The 21257-nt window shown below is 47.1% G+C and overlaps 1 protein-coding gene across 1 annotated transcript in view; it reads right to left on the reverse strand.

Moving 5' to 3' along the window:
- The window catches only part of MARCHF10 (membrane associated ring-CH-type finger 10), an 88181-nt gene extending 69435 nt beyond the window's left edge, over positions 1–18746 (reverse strand). The window contains exons 1-2 of the mRNA XM_075559409.1: positions 18660–18746; positions 2923–3042 (exon numbers count right to left, since the gene is read on the reverse strand). Of these exons, the coding sequence (XP_075415524.1) occupies positions 2923–3042; positions 18660–18746 (207 nt within the window). The remainder of the gene's footprint in view (positions 1–2922; positions 3043–18659) is intronic.
- Between the last annotated feature and the right edge of the window lie 2511 nt (positions 18747–21257).

Below are 21257 nucleotides of genomic sequence, written 5' to 3' on the forward strand. Positions count from 1 at the left end.
CTAATGGGGAGAGCAAAGCAGAGGTCAATTTCATGGCGGAAAAATTCTGATTTTTGTCACTCTTTTCGAGAGAAGACGTGGCCTTAAAGGCACTTCGACAATCAAGGCCTAAGCTCTTGGGATGTCATTTTCTGGGAACAGAAACTTGAGATTATATAAGAAATGTTGTTTTGAGTTCTCTGACACACTGAGCTACAGTGACATAGTGAACACACACACACACACACACACAGATGCTATCCTTGTACTGTAGAATAGACATGGCCAATTTTATGCATTTTGTCACATATTTTTATCTTTTGTTTGCATTGGATATAAGTGACTCATAAAATTAAGATTTGGGAAGTAGGAAGCATGTCGTCTGGGATGGTAGGAGCTATCTAATCATTTCCTTTCTATGTGCCACACTACGTCCCGTTTGGGGAGGTGAAAGCACTTTGGGAGTGGGAGCACTTTGCAGTGATAATTTAAAGAATGGATACATGTCAGAGCACCGAGAGGCAAGTGATCGGAACCTGCCATCAGCTTGTCCTCTGGACAAAGTCTGTGGAGAGGAGCCTAAAACATCAAGCTCTCCACCAGCCCAAATGCATGCGTGTGACCGTGCTAAATGTCTGACTGTGCGCACAAGTCTGCATGAAAGTGGAAGAGTCCAGCTGTCCATTTGTTTAGTGATTCCAGTCTAGGAAGACTGCTGCGTGCTACTGTTTGGACTTCAATTACATTAACAAAATGTGTCCTTGAATTTTGTTGCTAAATACAAAAATAGGAGAATTTATCTTAATGCTAAAAATGAGTTTAGATCACTCTAGCCAAACTAGATTTAATTTTTGGCCTGAGCTCGGCCGCTCAATTGAATCAGCCGCAGGCGGTATATTCGGTCCTGGACGAAGAGTCAAGGCTCCAGGCGACACTTTCTTCCCAGTGTTGCCAATATTGTGAGAGAGCCGCCTTCACCTTCAGACCTATTTTATTATATGATTTTATTTTCCTTAACTGGGAGTATCTATCTCTCCCAGGAATGCATCTACACCCACAAACATCAATCAGCGATGTTTTTAAGGTGTCCTTTGAACATTAAATAACCGCAGTGTGAACATCCTAGATTAAAGAAGAAATCTCAACCAGAACTTGATTTATATCAGGTACCCAAGGGTCCATCTCGGGGATCCATGCCACTGGTAGGCGAGAGCGAGGCCGTCCCCCAGAGTGCACTTCAGGCATGAAATATTAACTAAGAATTCATAAAAGGCATATTACTCATCTGAAATCCATTCACCGCCCTAACAACCGGTGTCCAACGCAGCTTGTGGTTTTTAGCTCTTCCATAGGATAAGTGAGATTTGTACACAGATACAATCTTAAATATGAAATATGATTGAATAGTTCATCATTTCAGGGTCCATCTCTGAGGTTAGACTCCCTGGGATAGAACCCCTGTGCATGGGCTGGTTGTGAAATCGTAGGTAACACTTATTAACGTCTATATATATATATATATATATATATATCTATATATATATATATCTATATATATCTATATATATATATATATATATATATATATGACAGTTTTATTGGCACTTCACCCACATGTCGCACAATTCAGCAGTTGAATCCCATCGAGAAGAGTTGTACAGTTATTACCACAACCGAGTCCAGAACGTTTTCTTCCTCCTTGTACTCATTGCTATTCATGTAATGATTACTTTTTAAGTGCGGCAAAAATATGCACAACAAAACCTTCTCCAATTCTTCTACAGATATAATTCAGTGTCATCGATCATACTCTTTGTCTTATACGCCCATTGATGCCTTTTCCAAATGATTTCACCACCATTGATATAAACTCAGTCCCCGCCACACACACCCCTCCCTCCGCCCCCGGCAACAACTCTTCCTCCTTCAAGCACGGTAATCATTCGTCAGGTTTTGTTTCTTCTTTTTTTTTTAAAGTATTTTTCTTGATATAGGATTCACTTCCATGGTTACTTTTAAAAAGAGTGTATCTACATCATGACAATCAGCTCTGATGATCCTCCCCCTCCCACGTGTTAATGTCTTTCAGGCTCAGTTTGCTTATCTGTAAAATTACACACACACACCTATATCTTATATATATATACACATATACATAAAGGATGTTTATATATGCATATATTCTTAAGTATAACAAGTATATATAATATATATCTATATATTAAATGCTCGGCACGGTGTCTAGAACACCATAAATACTTAAATAGGGTAACTTAACTTCTATTATAACAAGAACCATTATATCGCCCTCATTTATTAGCATCCTAGACAAAATGGTTTAACCAATTTCCAGTTACTTAAAGATGAAATGAGTGCATTTTGCCCTCTCCCTTTCTGTGAAACCGCCCACTTCTCCATCACGTTGTCATGCCGTGGTGGCTTGCTCGTCGCTGTGACGTTAGAAGCTCCGTGAGATACCAGCAGCAGAGCCACCCACAGTGACCAGGTTTCAGCAGGACTTTCAGACTATGGCCACACTCGGAAGAAGGGGTGAGCCACGTCCTTTGAAATACAAACTGGACTCCGCAGTGCCGAGGGTCAGCGTTTGACCACACGATTCTGTGCTTTAGAAGGCCCAGCGCCGCTGACTCTTAAAATCACAGGGGCAGTCCTTCTGATCGGGAGGGTGTCGCAAGACCACTGAAACTAGGCTCTTGATCCACAGGTAAGAGGAGGGCGGTCCCACAAGGGGTGGGTTGGGAAGGCCACATAGACGGATGGGGTGGTCAGGGTGGTGTTCACAATGGCCCTTTCTGACTTTTTTAAGATCTCAGGTTTTAGTCCACTTTTCTATGAACAAGGTCTCTCTCTATTTCCCCCTCTCCCTCCTTCCCCCGCGTTCTCTCTCCACAGCAAGGGAATATCGCCCAGAATTGCACACACCTGTTTGGAAGATGACCCGCTTGAAAACCGGGATCTCTCAAAACTTGTCTCTTGTTCCCAAAATTGGTCTCGCTTCTTCTCAGTTGTGCCTCTTTTATGCTCCTGTCGTCTCAGACATGCCTGAAGAACAAGCATTTCTTGGTCTTAGATAGCGAATTAGCTGTTGGAACACTCAATTCACAGGAAATAAGCGATACACGTCTCCAGAGGCTCATCAATCACGTGTCACTAAGCAGAAAGATGTGCTCCTGGGTTTTCTTAGCCCGCCTTCACGCTCCCTTCTCAGTGCCCCAAAGATAGGTTTTAAAAAGTTAGTCATTGCTTTCATAAACCCAAACGAGCAATTTGTGAATGCACCCAGCAAGTTCTTCCTGAAAGAAGGTAGCACCTACTACAGCTTATTGATTTCTACTTCCAGACTCCTCCCCTTTCATCACTCGCGCTACACTCCACCTGCGCCGCTTGCACTGCCCTCTAGTCTAGTGGTCCTCGACCTTCCTCACGCCGCGGCCCTTTCGTACACTTCCTCATGTGGTGGTGACGCCCCAACCACAACATTATTTTCGCTGCTACTTCATCCCTGTCATTTTGCTACTGTTTCGAATCGGGCGACCCCTGTGAAAGGGTCATTTGACACCCCCAGAGGGGGCATGACTCCCAGGTTGAGAAGTCCTGCTCTAGTCTCTAGATAAGCATTTTCCTCTCTACGTTATACCATGCTGTGTTTCTCTACTGGGAATGTCTGTCACAAGGTGTTCTCCTGGTAAATCTGTCAGGAGCCACGTCGGGACCTCATTATTCTTCACATAGGTTGAAAGAAACCGTAGCCCCTGTGCTGTGTGTCGCTGTCCTGTTTCTGAGCCCGTTTCTCCTGCTGGTCAGTTGTGCACTCCCAGGGCGAGAACAACATCTTGTCTTTTGAATCCCTTAACACTAGCACCTTTGTTCGTGAACTGCAGCTTTCCGCTGCAGGGAGATGTGCTTACTATGTGCTGTTGAGATACTATACAGCAGAACCACACACAGCCCACTCCTGCACCATCCCCCTGATGGCTCTTTGTTTGAGCCCATTGCTGCAGCCACGCTGTCACCCCCTCTTGCTGAGGGGCTTCCTCTGTGATGCTGCCTCTCTATTTCACCAAACATCATGCTCCTCTCTAGGGACCGGTCGCTCCTGACAACATGTCCGAAGTACATGAGAAGCCCCACCATCCTGGCCTCAAAGGAACATTTTGGCTGTACTTCTTCCAAGACAGAATCATTGGTTCTTCTGGCAGAACAATACTCTTCACCGGCGCCATAATCCAAATGCATCGATTCTTCTTTGATTTTCCTTATTCGATTTCCATGGCAACTGAAAATATGGGTTGGGCCAGGGGCGCCTTAGATCTCAAAGTAACCTCCTGCTTTTCAACACCCCTAAAGAGGTCTTGCGCAGCAGATTTATCCAGGGCAACATGTCCTTTGACCTCTTGGCTGCTGCTTCCATGAGCACTGATTGTGTGGATTCAAGCAAGACAAAATGCTTCACAATTTTAATCTTTTCTCCATTTTTTATGACGTGACCTACCGGTCCAGTTGTGAGGATTTTGGACTTCTGTTTTTGTTTTTTTTTATTAAAAGATAATTTTACGGTAGGCTCTTACTACTCTTTTAAAAAAATAATTTTATTGTGGGCTTGTACAACTCTTATCACAATCCATCCATACATCGTGTCAAGCACATTTGTACATCTGTTGCCCTCATCATTCACAAAATATTTGCTTTCTACTTGAGTCCTTGTAATCAGCTCCTCATTTTCCCCCTCCGTCCCCGTTCCCCGTCTTATGAATCCTTGATAATTTATAAATTATTATTATTTTGTCGCTCTTACAACTCTTACAAAACAGTTCCTACATCGAGTTGTAATCCACACTGAAGGCTGCCATCCTTGACCTTCACCTGCAGGTGCTTCAAGTCCTCCTCCCTTTCAGCAAGCGAGGTTGTGTCACCTGCGGATCCGCAGGTGGTTAAGAAGCCTTCGCCCAAACCTGCGGCCACATTCTTCTTCAGATAACTCAGCTTCTCTGATTTATTGCTCATCACACAGACTAATGCACACCTTTCTCGATTTTAAGCCACTCAATATTCCCTTGTTCTGTTCACACAACTGCCTCTTGATGCGTGTACAGGTTCCATATGAGCAAAATAAAATGTCCTGGAATTCCCATTCTTCTCACGGTTACCCTTAGTTTGTTATGATCCACACAGTGGAATGCCTTTGTATAATCGATAAAGCACAAGGAAAAATATTTCTGGTTTTCTCTGCTCTCATCCAGGATCCATCTGACATCAGCAACGATATCTTTCTTTTTTTCCATGTCTCTGAATCCAGCTTGAACTTCCGGCAGCTCCGTCAATGCACGGTTACAACTGTTGTTGGATGATCTTCAGCAAAACTTTATTTGCATATAATACTAATGATAATGTTCTATAATCGGAGCATTCTGTTGGGCCACTTTTCTTTAGAGCAGGTACAACTATGGGTCTCTTCTAGTCAGTTGACCAAGCAGCTGTCTACCACATTTCCCGGCCTACACGCGTGTGAATGCTGCCAGGGCTCGATCAGCTTGTGGAAGCATTTCCATTGGCATTCCCTCAGCTCCTGGAGCCTTGTTTGTGGCTAATGCTTTCAGTGGAGCTTGAACGTCTTCCTTCAGCACCACTGGCTTTTGATCATGTAACCTCTTGGTTGAATGTCGACTCGTCCTTTTCATTGATTTACTTTATAACAGTTTTATTGGTACACAATTTACATATCATACAATGCAATAGTTCAATCATTCAGTCATATTGAGGAGCATTGTATAGTCATTACCTTATCAATTTTAGGACATTCCTCCTACCCCATTGTTAAATTCCCTTTCAAATGAGTTGTGCAACTGCAGTAGTTCCAGTGCTCCCTCCCCTTCCTGCCTTCATTGTTTATTCCTGAAATCCCCTTTCCCTCCCTGTCACCATCCACCCCACCCCTACCCCAGCATCCTTTACCAGCCCATCTATCAGTAATTATCACTATGTATCCACTTCTGTGCATCGCAAACCAGGAAAGCAAACAGAAACAATAAAAAACAAAATAAGGTAGTAAGGATAAAATAATACTAATATAAAGGCAAAAATACAAATAATGAGTAAGAAAGGAAACACCCCATCAACATTCAAAATGCCAGGGAAGACATTTCTGTCACGGAACAAGTAAGAGATACTTGCAGCCAGAACCAATTCAGGTCGGGTCTTACAGGGAGGTCGTCTGGCCAAGTAGTGAGTTTGATTCAGCATATTCAAGATCAGGTCTCTGCCTGATAATGAGGCTGTTTAGCCTCTTGTTTGTGACCAGAGGGGACCTGCCAGCCGCTCAGTCTGACTAGATGCTCTGCAATTGGACTTGGGCTCCCACTGTCCTCCAGAGCCTTCTCCAAATTATTGTTCATTATTTTAGCTCTGATACCATGTTCAAATGTTGCCATATTCAAATTTTGTCATTGCCATCTTTGGATCACACAAGCTGGTGTGCTTCTTCTGTATGGACTGAAGTTGACCCCTCGCTTAGATGGCTGCTTGTTTGAGTACAAGCCTTTAAAAACCCAGACACCCTTCCAACTGACAGCTGGGCACCATCTCCTTTCTTCACCACACTGCTGTAGCACCCTGATCTTCAGTGATCCTTTCATGGAGGTGAGGATCAAGCACAGGGCCATGTGATCAGAGCTGTTCTTGAACTGGGGCAAGAGTTAAGTAGGAGCCCAGACTCCATCTGCTTGTCCATGGGGTCTGCACATCTCAGGGTGACTTTGGCAGTCATAATATGACAAAATCACAACCCTGTGATGTCAATCGCATCCGTAGCAGCCATAAGCCAACCAGCAACCAAACAAACACACACACCCAAAAAGAAAGAAAAAGCAAATACAAAAACAACAACAACAACAAAAAGCAAGCTACAAGCAAGAAAGCAAAAACCCTTATAAACAAAGAAGCATAGCATTGCATTCACTCTCCTGGGCTACAGATTGATGGCACTATTACCAGCATCCATTTTCCCAGTGACCTAGCACTCCGGACACTGTCTCTATGAGGAGTCTGTGCGAGTTCAGTTCCACCTTGAACCGCACCCATGGGTTTTGTCCGACACAGTTCGATCTTTCATGCGATTGGGCTCTGTTGACCCTAAGGATTGAGATTGATGCCAGTGGGGGCCTTCCTGGGTCAGTTCTTCCAAGTGTAGATCCCTACTCTATGGGTCCAACCTGTCATGTCCCTGGAGGCTGGGCACTGAGTACATACATGTAGTAATGGTGATCCTGGGTCCATTTCTATTGGATACACACAGAGCCCGGGGGTTGCCCCCAAGGCCCAATGACCGTCCACTTCCACTCTCTGCTTCCTCTCCAACCCAAGTACCCCAGCCCTCAGTCCAAGGGTGCAGGCAGATTCGAGGCAGGGTTCAGTTCATTCAGTGGGGCCTCTGTGCTAAGTCCTTCTGGTGTAGCTCCAATGCTGTGCCCTGCTGCCTGCCAGGTCAGCTTCCGTGATCATCCTGGTGCTTAGTCCATGGTGTGGTTCACTGAAGGTTGGGTAGAAACTAATTCGTAGTGTCTACATAGGGATCTTAAATCTGGCCCACTGTTCCCCTAGGTTCCCTACACTCACTGTTTATAACATCCCTTCCCGCTATGTGGTTAGTTCTCCCCAATTACCCACCATACTCACCAACAGAAGTACCAGCATCTCCTCCACAATGTAGGTGGTCCCCTCTCCTGGTCTTGGCTTGAATTTCCAGAAAGCTTCTCCTTCCATTCTTGTGGGGGCCCCATTGATTTGCCCCAACCTTATTTTGATGTTGTACAGCCTCAAGTGGAGGGTCATCTCCCAATTCCCCCTTCTTCAAGGAGTGGCCCCAGACAACGTGGGGTCCCCTCCTTCATATCGGCTCTTGTGAAGTGCACAAAGGAGAGATGATGTATGGTCCGTGACCGGTAGCTAGCCTCTTCTTCGTTTGTTCAGGAATTCGTTCCTCAGGTTTGTTAAGTTGGTAGCTTCTTATAGTCGTGCACTATACTTGGCCTTTTCTGAGTGACTTTCTTCACTCAGCATAATGATTTCCAAGTCCTTCCATGTCATGTGATGGCTCAAGCTTTCATCGTTGCTTTTTAGGGATGCATAGTATTCCATCGTGTATGTATCATCGTTTGTTTGTTTTTTAATCCATTCTTCCACCGCTGGCCATCCAAGTTGCTTCCAGTTTCTCGCTATTGTGAACTGGGCTGCTATGAACATGGGAGGGCACCCCTCCACTCGTCTTCTGTGTCGTATTTCTTTAGGGTGTATGCTTAATAGTGGTATTGCTGATCATAGGGGATTTCCATTTCCAGTTGCTTTAAGTATTGCTGACTTGTTTTTAGTACCGTGATTTTGTGTGTATTCTTTCCATCTTCTTTTGCTGCTTTCTGCATCGTTCAATATTTCCCCCATAAACTCTCAAAATATTACCACTCGAGGCTTGAACTTTTGCTTCAATTCTTTGAGGTTAGGATACACTGAGTGTGTTCTTCCCTTTTGGTTTTCAAACTCTAGGTCTTTGCACATTTTATCATAATAATGTGTCTTCTCAAAGTAACCTTTGAAATTTTCTGTTCAGCTTTTTGACTTCATCATTTCTTCTATTTGCCTTAGGGACTCTATGATTAAGAGCACGTCTCGGTTTCTTCTGACGTCACCTCTTTTCTTTTTTCCTTCCTGTCTTCAGTGACCCTGTGCATTCTTCATGTGTGATTGTCTTCATGTCATCCCACAGCTCATCAGAGCTGCTGCCACTAGTGTTCAATGTGTCAAATCTGTTCTTCAGATGTTCTTGAAATTCAGCTGGGATAGACTCAAGGTCATATTTTGGCTTCTGTGGACTTGTTCTAATTTTCGTCAGCTTCAGCCTACATTTACACATGAGTAATTGATGGTCTGGTTCCACAGTTCACCTGGCCTGGTTTTAGCTACTGACATTGAGCTTCTCCACTCTGTTCCCACAGATGCAGCCAATTTCATTTCTGGGGAAGTCTGTATGTAAAAGTGTCTTTTTAGTTATTGAAAAAAGGTATTTGCAATATTGGTCTTGTAAAATTCGATCATGCAAGCTCCAGCCTATGCTTCCATCACCAAGGCCATATTTTCCAACTAATGTTCCTTCCTCTTGTTTCCAGCATTTGCATTCCAATCACCAATAATTATCAATGCATCTTGACTGTACTGTGTAATCAATTTCAAACTAAAGCTATAGGTAGAATTCCATTTTTACCTCACTAGCTTTCTTGGTTGGTGCATGAGTTTGAATAATAATTGTATTGATTGGGTAATTCTATAATTGTAGATCCAGTGAGCAGATTCATATTTGCAGTGACAGAGCCAAGTGATCCACTGTCATAGTGAAGGGATGTCATCTCAAGGCCAACAATAATGCTTCTAAGCTGGTGCCGACGAGAGACAGGAAAAGGTCCTCCCGCATTCCCCCCGCCCCTGTAAGAATAAGCAGCTCCTTCCTGGATGTGCAAGGACTTGTCAGAACTTCCCACCATGGGGCAAGCCTAATATTAGGCTACAAGGTCAAGAACAGAAATGACCTGACATTATCCAAACATTTACCTCTTGGAATGAGGAACTGAGAGCTGGTCATATTGTGCTTCCCAGCTGAGCTGCAGGGCAGGCGCTGGCCATAGAAGCTCCTTTCCATCAGCCAGCGGGTCACCTACGACAAGCGCTGCCTCCCAGCTCATCCTGATTCCCAAGAAGGTCTATCTCACGCCCCCCGCCCCGCCTTGCTTTGAAAGGTAGAGCATGATGGGTTCCCCTCTGTCTCATCGTTCATCTTATTTTCAAAACCTATGCCAGCTCGATAATTGTTCTTGTTAGCTGCCTTTGAGTCAGCCACCGACTCACGGTGGCCCTGCCCACAAAGGGATCAGACCACTGTGCTTCACAGCATTTCCAAGGGCTGATTTTTCAGAACTAGATTGCCAGGTTTTTCTTACTAGTCTTAGTCTGGAAGCTCTGTTGACACTTATTCCATGTCGTGGCAACTCACAAGCCTCCAGTGATGGGTAGGGGCGGCTGCGCACCAACTGCACTGAACAATAATCAGACCTTGATTTCCTTCATATCAGGTAAGCATTCTACCACAGAGTGCCCATAGAGACAGTCAGCCACTGTACTAGATACTAGACAAAAACAAAGCCAAAAAAACATGGCTACGTAGTTGATTTCAACACACGGCGACGCTATGTTTTACAGAGCAGAACTGCTCCGTAGGGCTTTGTTGGCCGGGACTTTTATAAATGCAGGCATCCAGGCTTTTCTTGCCAAGTGCTTCTGGGTGGGTGCGAACAATCAATCCTTAGGTTGGTAATCAAGGGCAAACTGTCTGTAGCAGCCAGAGACCTACCTGTATCGTCAGTGTAGTGTTTATTATCATAAGTAGACAAAACAATAAAAATGAAATCCAAGGCCTTAATTAACACAAAGAAACAACCAACTATAATGAGGTAGCCCAAATCGAAAGTCAGGGGACGGCCTGGCGACACAGTGGGTTCAGCAGCCAACTGCTGACTGAGAAGTTAAAGCTTCAAACTCATCTCCTGCTCTGCAGGAGACAATGTTCGGCAGTCTTCTTCCCTAAGGATGGCTAGTCTCAGAAACCTGACGCTGTGGTCGTTAGGTGTCACGGAGTTGGTTCCAGCTCATAGGTTCCCTGTGTCCCACAGAATGAAACGCGCCTGGTTCTGCGCCATCCACACAATTGTTTTTAGGTGTGAGCCCATCGTTCCAGCCACCGTGGGGCACCATCTCATCGAGGGCCTGCCTCTTTTTCGATGCTCCCTCTACTTTATTAAACATGACGTCTGTCTCCAGGGCCTGGTCTCTCCTGACAACACGTCCAAAGCCCAGGAGACGGGAGTCTCCCATCCTGGCTTCTAAGGAGCGCACTGGCGCTGTCTTCAAAGACACCTGCTGGTTCTGCTGGCAGCATGGTACTGTCTCTATCCTTCACCCAACCAGCATTCAAATACATTGAGTTTTCTTCAGTCTTCCTAACTCAGTGGCCAAGTTCACATGCATAGGAGTCAATGAAAAAGACCATTGGTTCAGGGGCACCTTTGTCCTCAAATACACCTTCTTGTTTTTAAAATACTTCCAAGAGGTCTTGGTCAGTGGGTTTGCCCAATGGAGGAGTTCTACTCTCTCCTCAGCCTGGGGGTCGCGACCGCTTTGGGGGTTGAATGACCCTTTCACAGGAGTCGCCTAAGACCATCAGAAAACACCTAAATATTTCACAATATACAATTACATCTGCTTTTGTGATTAACCACTATGCTTTAATTATGTTTACTGATGTTCAATTTGTAACAATGACAATACATTCTGCCTATCAGATATTTACAGGATGATTCATAACACTCTCAAAAGGACAGTGATGAAGTAGCAATGAAAAGAATTTGATGGTTGGGGGGTCACCACCACATGAGGAACTGTATGAAAGGGTCGCGGCGCGAGGCAGGTGGAGAACCACTGCTCTGGAGTCTCTCTCTGAGTTGGCATCGACTCGATGGCAGCGGGCTTGCTTTTGGGGAAAAGGAAGTCCGCATAGTGAGCCTAAGTCCAGCCAACCGCACGTCTCTGGGTGTTTGTTCTTTTTATGTTGACTTCAAATGAGCCCTTCTGTTCATGAGGAGCCCCCACATGGAGCGCTGTTGGTGAGGTAACGATGTATTAGCCTAACCTCCCGGCATTCAAGGCAAAAGAAGAAAATGCTGATGGGCTGCCAGTGGGGGAACCAGGACTAGCAAGTGCACGCACGACAAGGCAGCTTTTGCAGGATGAGCAGAATTCTTGTGGGCTGAGTGTTTTTTTGAAAATTCTCTCCAAGAATGCGCACGGCTTACACATTTCTTTACCCAAAGCGGGGAGGAGGGCTAGATTGTCTGTGCTGCATTAAATAAATAAATAAAACTTCCCCCTTTGGTTCCTTTCTTAATTTTTTCTCAGAAGAATGGAAAGGGAGGCACTTACTAATTCTTATCTTGACACAGCTGAGCAATCGCTTTTGTGGTCCTCAAGCCTGAGTCCTCTCAAAGTTACACTTTGACAGAGAAGGAAGACGGAGCCAAGCCAAGGATAGGCTTCTGGTTGGAGAAAACAGCAAGAGCCTAGCCACCTTGCCCCTTGTCCCAGATCCAATCCAAAGTCAGAGCCAACAAGTGGAACCTCGACTCACAGCCACTCTAGAGGTCAGAGGAGAACGGGGTCCCTGCCAGGGGCTCCAAGGCTGCCAATCTTCACAGAAGCACGTGGCCTTCTGTCGAGTGACTGGTGGCTTCCGACCACTGTCCTTTCTTTCCGTGAACAAGAGAACACTGAACGTCTGTGTCACTGGGGTTCCTTCATACAAAGCCAGCCCAGGGGTTGCTTTTCGATTGATTCTGAATGTAGATGATTTGTTGTTGTTGATGATGATGATGATGTTTTTACTTTGGGGGCTCCGAAATCCACAGAGTCGGAGGATTGTGAACTCCATGGGAGACGTTTCTTCTGTCCCTGAACTTTAAAAATAGCCCCCTTTCAATTCCACTTGTCAGAATTTAGATGACTATAAATAAGTTTGTTTGTTGTGACAAAAACAGGCTGAGGGCAGTCTTGGCACAGGCTGCAAGAGGATCAGGGCTCCCGCTTTGAATCCTGGGGTGTTGCCTCCTCTACCTCCCCCCTTTCTCAGCCCCCCACCCCCACCCCGCCAGCCCATCCCTCTGCCTCCAGCACACGCAGCCAGCAGCCTTCTGTGCAGCAGCTGCCCACGGTGGGGGCAAAGCACAGAGAGCTTGTGTCTGCCCGTGGGGGGATGACGTGGCTTTCCGTGACTCACTGTAACTTAATCCTCGTAAACATGACAAACTCCGGCTCTGCACTTTCTAGCACTGTGACCTTGGGCGAGCTGACTAATTCATTGATTCTCACTTCCTTTGTCTGTAAGACAGAGCTGTCCCTTTGTCACAGATGGTTTGGAGACCGTGGTGAGACACTGTTGATAATAGGTTTAACCCACTGCCACCGTATAGCTGATTTTGGACTCACTGAGACCTTACTGCCCCATTCTGTTCCCAAGGCTCAAATCTTTCTGGAGTCCTTGTGTGGAGTGGTGACTCTGAAGCCACCGGCTTTCAGGGAGCTGCTAAATGCTCCACTGCTGTCCACCAGAGCACCTTTGGTGGTCAACAAAGGGGCTTCAGAGGCTCACGGAAACATCCCATGATCTGCTCATTCCATTGTTCCATAAATTTTTTGAAGTCCGTGGCACTTGGTGTTCAGCCAATGGCCCTGATTGTCAACTTTGTCACAATTAGATTTTTTAAATGACATATGTTGTTGTTGTTGTTGAGACGACCTGTCTACCCCAGAAAGCACTCACCAATTCAATAGCTTCTATCTATACCGTGCCGTAACATCAATTCCACTAGGCAAGTGATGGGAACCTTTTCCAATTGTTCCTCCTCCAGTAACATAAACCCACTGCTCCCTGCGTCTCCTCTCTAATCTCTTGAGCTGTTGAGATCAGTCTGATCCCCCATAGAGAGTTTTTAAAACGGCATTAATACTCAAGTCAGACATTTTTCACGAGTTAAGCTAAGCGAGTGTAGGGCTGCAGGGGATTACTTTTGGAGTATGGTTCAAGATGATCTCGGGCCATCATCTCATTCAAGCTTCAGGCCTCCAGGAAGTCTGGAGTCCATGGAAATCTGAGATCCTGTTCTACATTTCCCCCCTTTTCATCAAGATTCTTCCGGAGGATCATTGATCAAAATATTCAATAATGGAAGCCAAGCAGCCGCCAGTTCCAGCCTCGTGGCACAGGAGGCGGGGGTTGGGGGGGCAATTAGCCACACGTTCCATATCCTCCTCCTCTTCCTGACCCTCCTCCTTCCTCTGCTGTTCCAGGAGAAGGGACACAAATTACGGTGTCCTGGGTGGCCCCCTGCAAGGGCTCAGAAGTAGGGGGCAGTATAGAGGCACTAGGCATGCTATTAGACCAACAGGCTGGGATGTCCTGTGAAACCATGATGCTAATCTCAATTAGGTTTTCAACTGTGATTGTCAATCTCATTTTATGGTTTAATTTTCTTTCCAGTCCCATTTCTCTTCTTTCTTGGCCAAAGTACGGCAATCTGATTGTGTTCACCAGGGAAGACCCACCCTTTCTGTGCAGACCCGAGGTCCGTCTTTCCTCCTCTGGCCCTTCAGTAGGGTCTATTTCCTAAGTCCACCTGGTCCCCAGTCAGCCAAGTGAGGGACTCCTGCCCCGGGTCATTCGGGTGCACAGAGTCTTCATCTCCAGAGGCTCCACAAAACACCACAGACTCGATGGCTTAGGAGAACAGAAAGATCCCTGTCACACAGTCTGGGTGGCCAAAGGCACAAGTTCAGGGTGTAGCAAACCATGGGCTTTCCAAAGATTCTCTCAGCTTCCGGGAGCCTCCGGCATTCCTTAGCTTGAAGTTGCAACATGAATCTGTCATGAAGATGTCTCTTTCCTTTGTATGTCTTTCTGTCTGTGTCTGTCAGTCTGTCCTTTTTTCTGTTTTCATACTGTGTCGCTCCCATCAGATTAGAACACACCCTACTCCAATTTGGGCTCGTGTTAACCGATACCTTCTTCAAGAGTCTCATTTCCAAACAAGGTCATGTTCACAGGTATCACAGGGGTTCAGACTTTAGCATGTCTCTTTAAGGGGTGCAATTTAACCCATACCCTACTGTAAGCCACCTCTTCTTTGGCATTACAGTTTTCTGACCGCTGCTCATAGTTTCTTTTGTTCTTTTAATTACTAGTTTCTACCTTCTTTTTATATTAAAAAAATTTTAAATCATTTTATTGGGGGTTCATACAGCTCTTAGCACAATACATACATCCATCCATTGTGTCAAGCACATTTGTACATTTGTTGCCATCATCATTCTCAAAACATTTTCTTTGTTTTGTTTTTTAATCATTTTATTGGGGGCTCATACAACTCTTATCACAATCCATACATACACCCATTGTGTCAAGCACATTTGTACATTTGTTGCCATCATCCTTCTCAAGACACTTTCTTTCTACTTGAGTCCTTCCTATCAGCTCCTTATTCTTTTCCTCCCTCCCCCATCCTCCCTCCCTCACGATCCCTTGATAATTTATAAATTATTATTTTTTCATGTCTTAACCTGACCGATGTCTCCCTTCACCAACTTTTCTGTTGTGCATCCTCCTGGGAGAGGGTTTTGGGTAGGTCATTGTGACTGATTCCTCCTGTCTCTCCCCACCTTCCCCTTCCCCTCCTGGTATTTCTACTTTCATCATTGGTCCTGAGGGGTTTATCTGTCCTGGATTTTCTGTGTTTCCAGCTCTTATCTGTACCCGTGTATACACTCTGGTCTAGCCGGATTTGTAAGGTAGAATTGTGCCATGATAGTAGGGGGGAGGGGAAGCATTAAAGAACTAGAAGAAAGTTGTGTGTTTCATCGGTGCTATACTGCACCCTGACTGGCTCGTCTCTTTCTGTGACCCTTCTGTAAGGGGTTGTCCAATTATCTGCAGATGGGCTTTGAGTCTCCACTCTGCACTCCCCCTCATTCACGTTGATATGATTTTTCGCTCTGGGTCTTTGACACCTGATACCTGTTCCCATCAACACCTCATGATCACACAGGCTGGTGTGCTTCTTCCATGCAGACTTTGTTGCTTCTCAGCTAGATGGCCACTTGTTTATCTTCAAGCCTTTAAGCCCCCGGAGAACGGCTGAGTGTTTTAACCACCACCTCCCCTATCTGTAGTTGGCTCCATTTTGTTGGTCTCATAAGATGCATAACTCAGAGTTTTGAATTTTAATGATCATTGGGCTGCTAACTGCAAGGTCACCAGTTTGAAACCACCAGCTGCTCCTCGGGAGAGAGACGGGAGGGCCTTCTATTCCCGTAAGGAGTCACTGTCTCAGACACCTATGGGCGGGGGGGGGGGCACTTCTACCCTGCCCTGTAGGGTGGCCATGAGTTGGCCTGGACTCGATGGCAGTGACTTTGGTCTGGAGGGCTGTTGGTGATATTATTAGAGTTCATTAGTTTCAAGAGGTTGGGAACTCTAAGGCAGAAACCCAGTGTGACATGAGAGGGCCTGAGATTAGTTTCGTTTCCTCTTTTAGCCGTGAAGAGGAACGCAGCACACACCACAAAGCTGAGCAGGCATGAGAACCTTCTCCCTGACTCCTATGGGAACGGACTTGGAATTATCATCCTCCCAACTACTCACAGGAAAGCCCTCTCTCACGCCCCCTCCCCCTGCCCCCACCCCACCCCACCCCCACCCCAGCCCCACATTCCCACTACCTGATTTCAGGCCAGCAGTCCCTGAGCGGCACAGGTGGTTAAGTGTTCAACTACTAACGGAGAGGATGGTAGTTCTCACCCGCCCAGAGGCACTTGGAAGAAAAGCCTGGCGATCCACTCCCTAAAGGCCAACAGCCTTGAGAGCCCAGTTCTCCTCTGCACACTTGAGGCTACAACGAGCTGGGATCAACTACATAGCAACTGGCAGGGGGCTTCACTCTCCTTGTTTCTCCATCTCCTTTCCCCCATCTTTCTGGGCTTTCGGCCACCTAGCATGTCCTTGGACAAATTTCTATCGTCCTGTCTACTTGTTTGATCTGCACTTGAAAGAATCAGGATGAGTCCATGACAGGCAATGGCACGAAACCAATTTGACCACATTTGTGACAGACTATGGACCATCATTCTGAAATGCCCAGTGTAATCCTTCTCCCAGCTCTCCAGTGACAGCAATGGCCGGGTTGGACCTCAAGTTACAGAAACACATTTGACCGGGAAGAGAAGAAAAAAAAAGCTAAGGCTCTGTAGCAAGAACACCCTTGAAAAAAAGAGAGCCAAATTTTGAGATGGCATATAATTATATACTAGTTACCAGCTTCTGAAATAGCATGGGCTATGCCAAATAGATGTTTATTTCCTCTTGTTTTCTCTAAAGGGTCCCACCCAGCCACTGAGCCAAGTAGCATCAAAATAACTCAGGGTGGGTTAAAGTGGCTTTGCCGGCTGCTAGCCCACAGACCTGGAGAGGCACTGCTAATTTCCTGCATTCCAACCTGATTCCAGGATTTGGGGACTGAGCTGGAGTCATTTATGTCTGAGGTCTGTAAGGGCGCAGTTTGAGCCAGGTCCTTAAAAGACGAGTCAAACGCAGAAAGGAAAATGCGGCAAACGGACAGGACTGGGGCATCCCCTCTGCTTACCAGGCCCTCCAGGCTGTGCCCCCTCTGCGGTGGCCATTGAGCACCCCTGTCAGACAGGGTGGGAAGGCTCTGGTGGGTTTCCAAGACCGAATCTCTTTAAGGAGCAGAAAACCTCGTCGTTCTTCTGTGGAGTGGCTGGTGGTTTCAAACGGTTAGGGCTCCTTGGGCGATCCTTAGGGCCCCCTAAACAGGTCACTAGATGGCTTTTCAGCGTGCCTGCTTCAGAGACAATGGCGAACAAGTCTTTTCCGAGCACAAGCGGAGCCGGGTGGCAGAGGCATCTTCGGGAAAGGCAGAGGGACTCCCCGACTGATCGCTTCAGATGTTTTCCTTTCTTTTGTGTTTTACTGGAATTCCTTCCATTTTATGGTCTCCTCATATGTGGTGTGGCATGTGGTGGGAGGAAATTGCTGATTCCAGTCCCAGCCCCACGGCTAAGCTGCCTTAGACAGGTGAAATTGGGTTACCTAGGTGACCCGGGAGGCTCAGTTATAGCTGAAATTGCTAAGGAGGAGGAGAAAAACCTGATCTGGCAAGTGTGTGTTTTCCCTAGGTAGGGGAGACTTCAGCCGAGCCTGGGGACATGCCTCTTGACTGATTGAGGGTTGACCTCCCCCAGCAAGCGACATGAGTGACACTCTCTACCTGCATCCAGAGTCCCACAACCCTGTTAGGCGAGTCTGTCCTGGGCCAGCTCGGCGTAAGGGCATCACGTCACGGATGCTCAGTCGTGTTGATTTTGGGTGTCAACACACTGTAACTAGGATAACAGTGCTTCGCCTCTTAGAGACCAAGCGACTCGCTTTTCTTCAGTCTGGGCATGGGCCAACCCGGTTTAACTCCTGGATGCCTCTTCTCTAGGTGGCTGGCTTGTGAGATTTAAGCCGGCACATCATTTGTCAACAAAGTATTGTGCACAATACTTTACCAATGTTAATCTCGTTTCAAGTACCCCGACTGGCGCAGGGGTTAAGCGCTCAGCTGCTGACCAACAAAGCTCGACCACTGCCCCCCCCCACCCCACCAGCCACTCTGTGGGAGAAAGATGGGCCAATGGTTCCGCTTCTTTAAAGATAGCCAGCCCGGGAAGCGGGGGTGGGGGTGGGGGGGTGTGGGGGAGCAGTTCTTCTCTGTCTGCCCTAAAGACTCCCTATGAGTCAGAATGGACTCCCTGGACTCGCCTTCTTGGTTTGCAGTCGCAATTCATTTGCACGACAATTCCCCTTTGAAAGTGATGTCCCCAAGGTTCAGGGAGCTGAGTGGCCTTGTCCTGGTCACAGGTCTTGAAAATGGCGGGTGACCATGACAACTGCCCATCCTACCCTGAGTGCGCACGTGGGGGCACGAGGCGGGGCGAGAACTCCTGCCTCCTGCCATTACCTGATAGTCCGAGTCCGCCTTATGCTGCATGTCCCGCAGGTACTGCGCTTCGCTGACAAACTTTTGCCTTTCCCCGGCTTCGTGCATCGTGATTCTCAGTCCCCAACCTGTATGCACAAGACACGCAAACGGGTGGTGAGGGACCCCTTGGTTGCCATCTTTGGGTTTGCCACCCCCCCACCCCTTAGTCATCTAATTTCTAGTGTCAGAAGGACCCAGAGGTTCCTCGCAGATTGCGGACAGCCTGGGGGCGGGGGGAGGGAGGGGGGGAGCGCGGGCGATGCCCTTCCAGCCCTTCCGTTCCAGGCATCAATAATGCAGCCACACTCCTCAGGTGGCTTCGGCGAGCCTGCCCTGCTTAATCTCAGGGAGCTAGGTTCACAGATACCGGACGCAGCAGCACTTCTACAGGGTGCCGGGAGAGAACACCCACGGGCCCAGCTAAATTAGCAATGGCCAACGTCAGAAGCCCTGGGTGGCTTCAATTCATTTATTCAACAATGACTGCGTCCCAATTGCAATGTCGCCACTGTGCTAGGCACCGGGGCATGGCAGTCAGACAGACAGTTAGACAGACAGTCAGACAGACAGACAGACACAGCCCTGGCCCTTGTGGTGCTTACAACCAAGGGTGGAAGACCCTGGATCCTCCATTCTCACTGTGATCACTAGGATGGAGGAAGGGCCCAGTGGTCTTTTTTGCTGGAGTGTTGTTCTGGGAGGGCCTAACCTGGTCTGGAAGGGCCAGGCAAAGCTCCTTGGGAGACGACAGTGGGTTTCCTAAAGAGTAGAGAGGCAATCCACCTTGGTGAAGAGGATGGAACAGGGCAGCAGGTGCAGAGGCCACAGGGCAGCAAAGCGCTGGGGCCAAGGAGGAACCCGAGACTGGCACAGTTGGAGCAGAGAAAGCTCCAGAATGCTGCAGGACGGGCAGGAGCCAAGGGAAGGCACCGGAAGGTTCCAGCTTGTGTGTTGAATGCTCGCTCGCTCGCTCCCCTCACTCTCCACTGCCAGAGAGTGGATCTCGACTCCCAGCGACCCTCCGGGACAGGGTAGGGCAGCCCTGGGGGTTCCGAGACTGTGACTGTTGACGGGAGTAGAAGGCTCACCTTTCCCCCAAATGCTTATTAGACTTGGGTTTGACTAGGTTCCTCTGGCTGCTCTTATGGAGAGTGGGTGGGGAGAAGTGGAAAGATGGCCGGGAATATAGTAGAATAATCCAGATGACAGAAAATAGTGCCCACCCTTGAGGAGGGATAGTGAGAAATGATGAAAGGGAGAAAGGAGATTTATGGTGTCTGTGATTTGCTGCATCTATGGAAGTGCTGGTGCCACGGCTGGTATTTATACATACTAACGCATCCACTCTCCACAAGTCTGCGAGGCAGGTGCATGGCAGGATTAAGCCACTTGCCTAAGGAAGAGGGAAGGGGGTTAAACCCAGACTCTCTCATGCCAGGGTGCACACTCTAAACCATGATGGATCTCAGGGAGAAGAGGAGAAAATCATCAAGACTTGATGATCATATGGATGGGGAGGGAAAGGGAGGTATAACAGAGGAGATCCAATTTCTAGCTTGGGCCGTTACGGCTGGGAGCCTATATTTCTTTTAGGAAATGCTGGAGGAGGGGCAGGTTTGTGAGACAACAACATGATGTTTGAAGTTTCTGGGCCCCAGCCAACGGAGATGTCAAGTCAGGAATCAGAATCAAGGTTCTGAGCTTAGTCGAGATGTCAAGACTTGGGCAGTGCTGGCACGTTGGTGAGAGCTGAACTTGTGGAGGGGCTGCCCTGGACAGGCATGGACATTGAAGAGAGGAGACGACCTAGGAAAAGCTCCGAGGAGCACTCCAAATTTAGGAACAAGGAGCTGAGCAGCACCACTCAAGAAGCCGGAAAGGAAGCGGCAAGAGAAGCAGGAGACAAACAGGTAGAGACCCTACAAAGGGAGTGTTTCCAGATGGAGGCTGTTAGGAACCTTGGTTTCATAAGTGGGAAAGGAGGAAGTGGAGACAATGTTTTCAAGAAGTTTGATTTTGATGGGTGTGGCCTAAACTTATGAACAAAATATTTAAATTCACTTCTTCTTTTTTAAGGCCTTTTGATACTTAGTAGGATCCCTGGTAGGGTAGTAGTTCTAAGTTCGGCTGCGATCCCAATGGCTAGCAGTTCGAAACCACCAGCATCTCTGCAGGAGACAGTCTGGGCTTTCTACTCCTGTACACAGTTACAGTCTCGGAAAAACCCACAGGGGGGGGCGTTGAGTCGATGGCAGTGAGTTTGCTTTGGATTTGGTTTTTGATGCTTAATATTATTATCCTCTTTTTAATTCGCTTTTAAAAGACTTTCTATGGTGAATTGGCTCAAGGCTTTCAGAGCAGATCAGCTTTACATTGAGCCACTCATACACATTTTGTTTCATCTCACTGACTGCAATTCCCACAATGGAGCATCACTCCTCCCGTGTCCTCCTTGTCATTTGTTTCCTTTCTGAACCTTGTCCTTGGGCAAATGCTGCCTTTTTGAGCTCAAATGGTTGATGGATCTGAGATGTGCGCCCCCCTACTGCTATCATCCTCTTTGTAGACCGATCTAGT

This window comes from Tenrec ecaudatus, chromosome 10 (genome assembly GCF_050624435.1).
Source record: "Tenrec ecaudatus isolate mTenEca1 chromosome 10, mTenEca1.hap1, whole genome shotgun sequence".
In the NCBI taxonomy this organism is placed as follows: domain Eukaryota; kingdom Metazoa; phylum Chordata; class Mammalia; order Afrosoricida; family Tenrecidae; genus Tenrec; species Tenrec ecaudatus.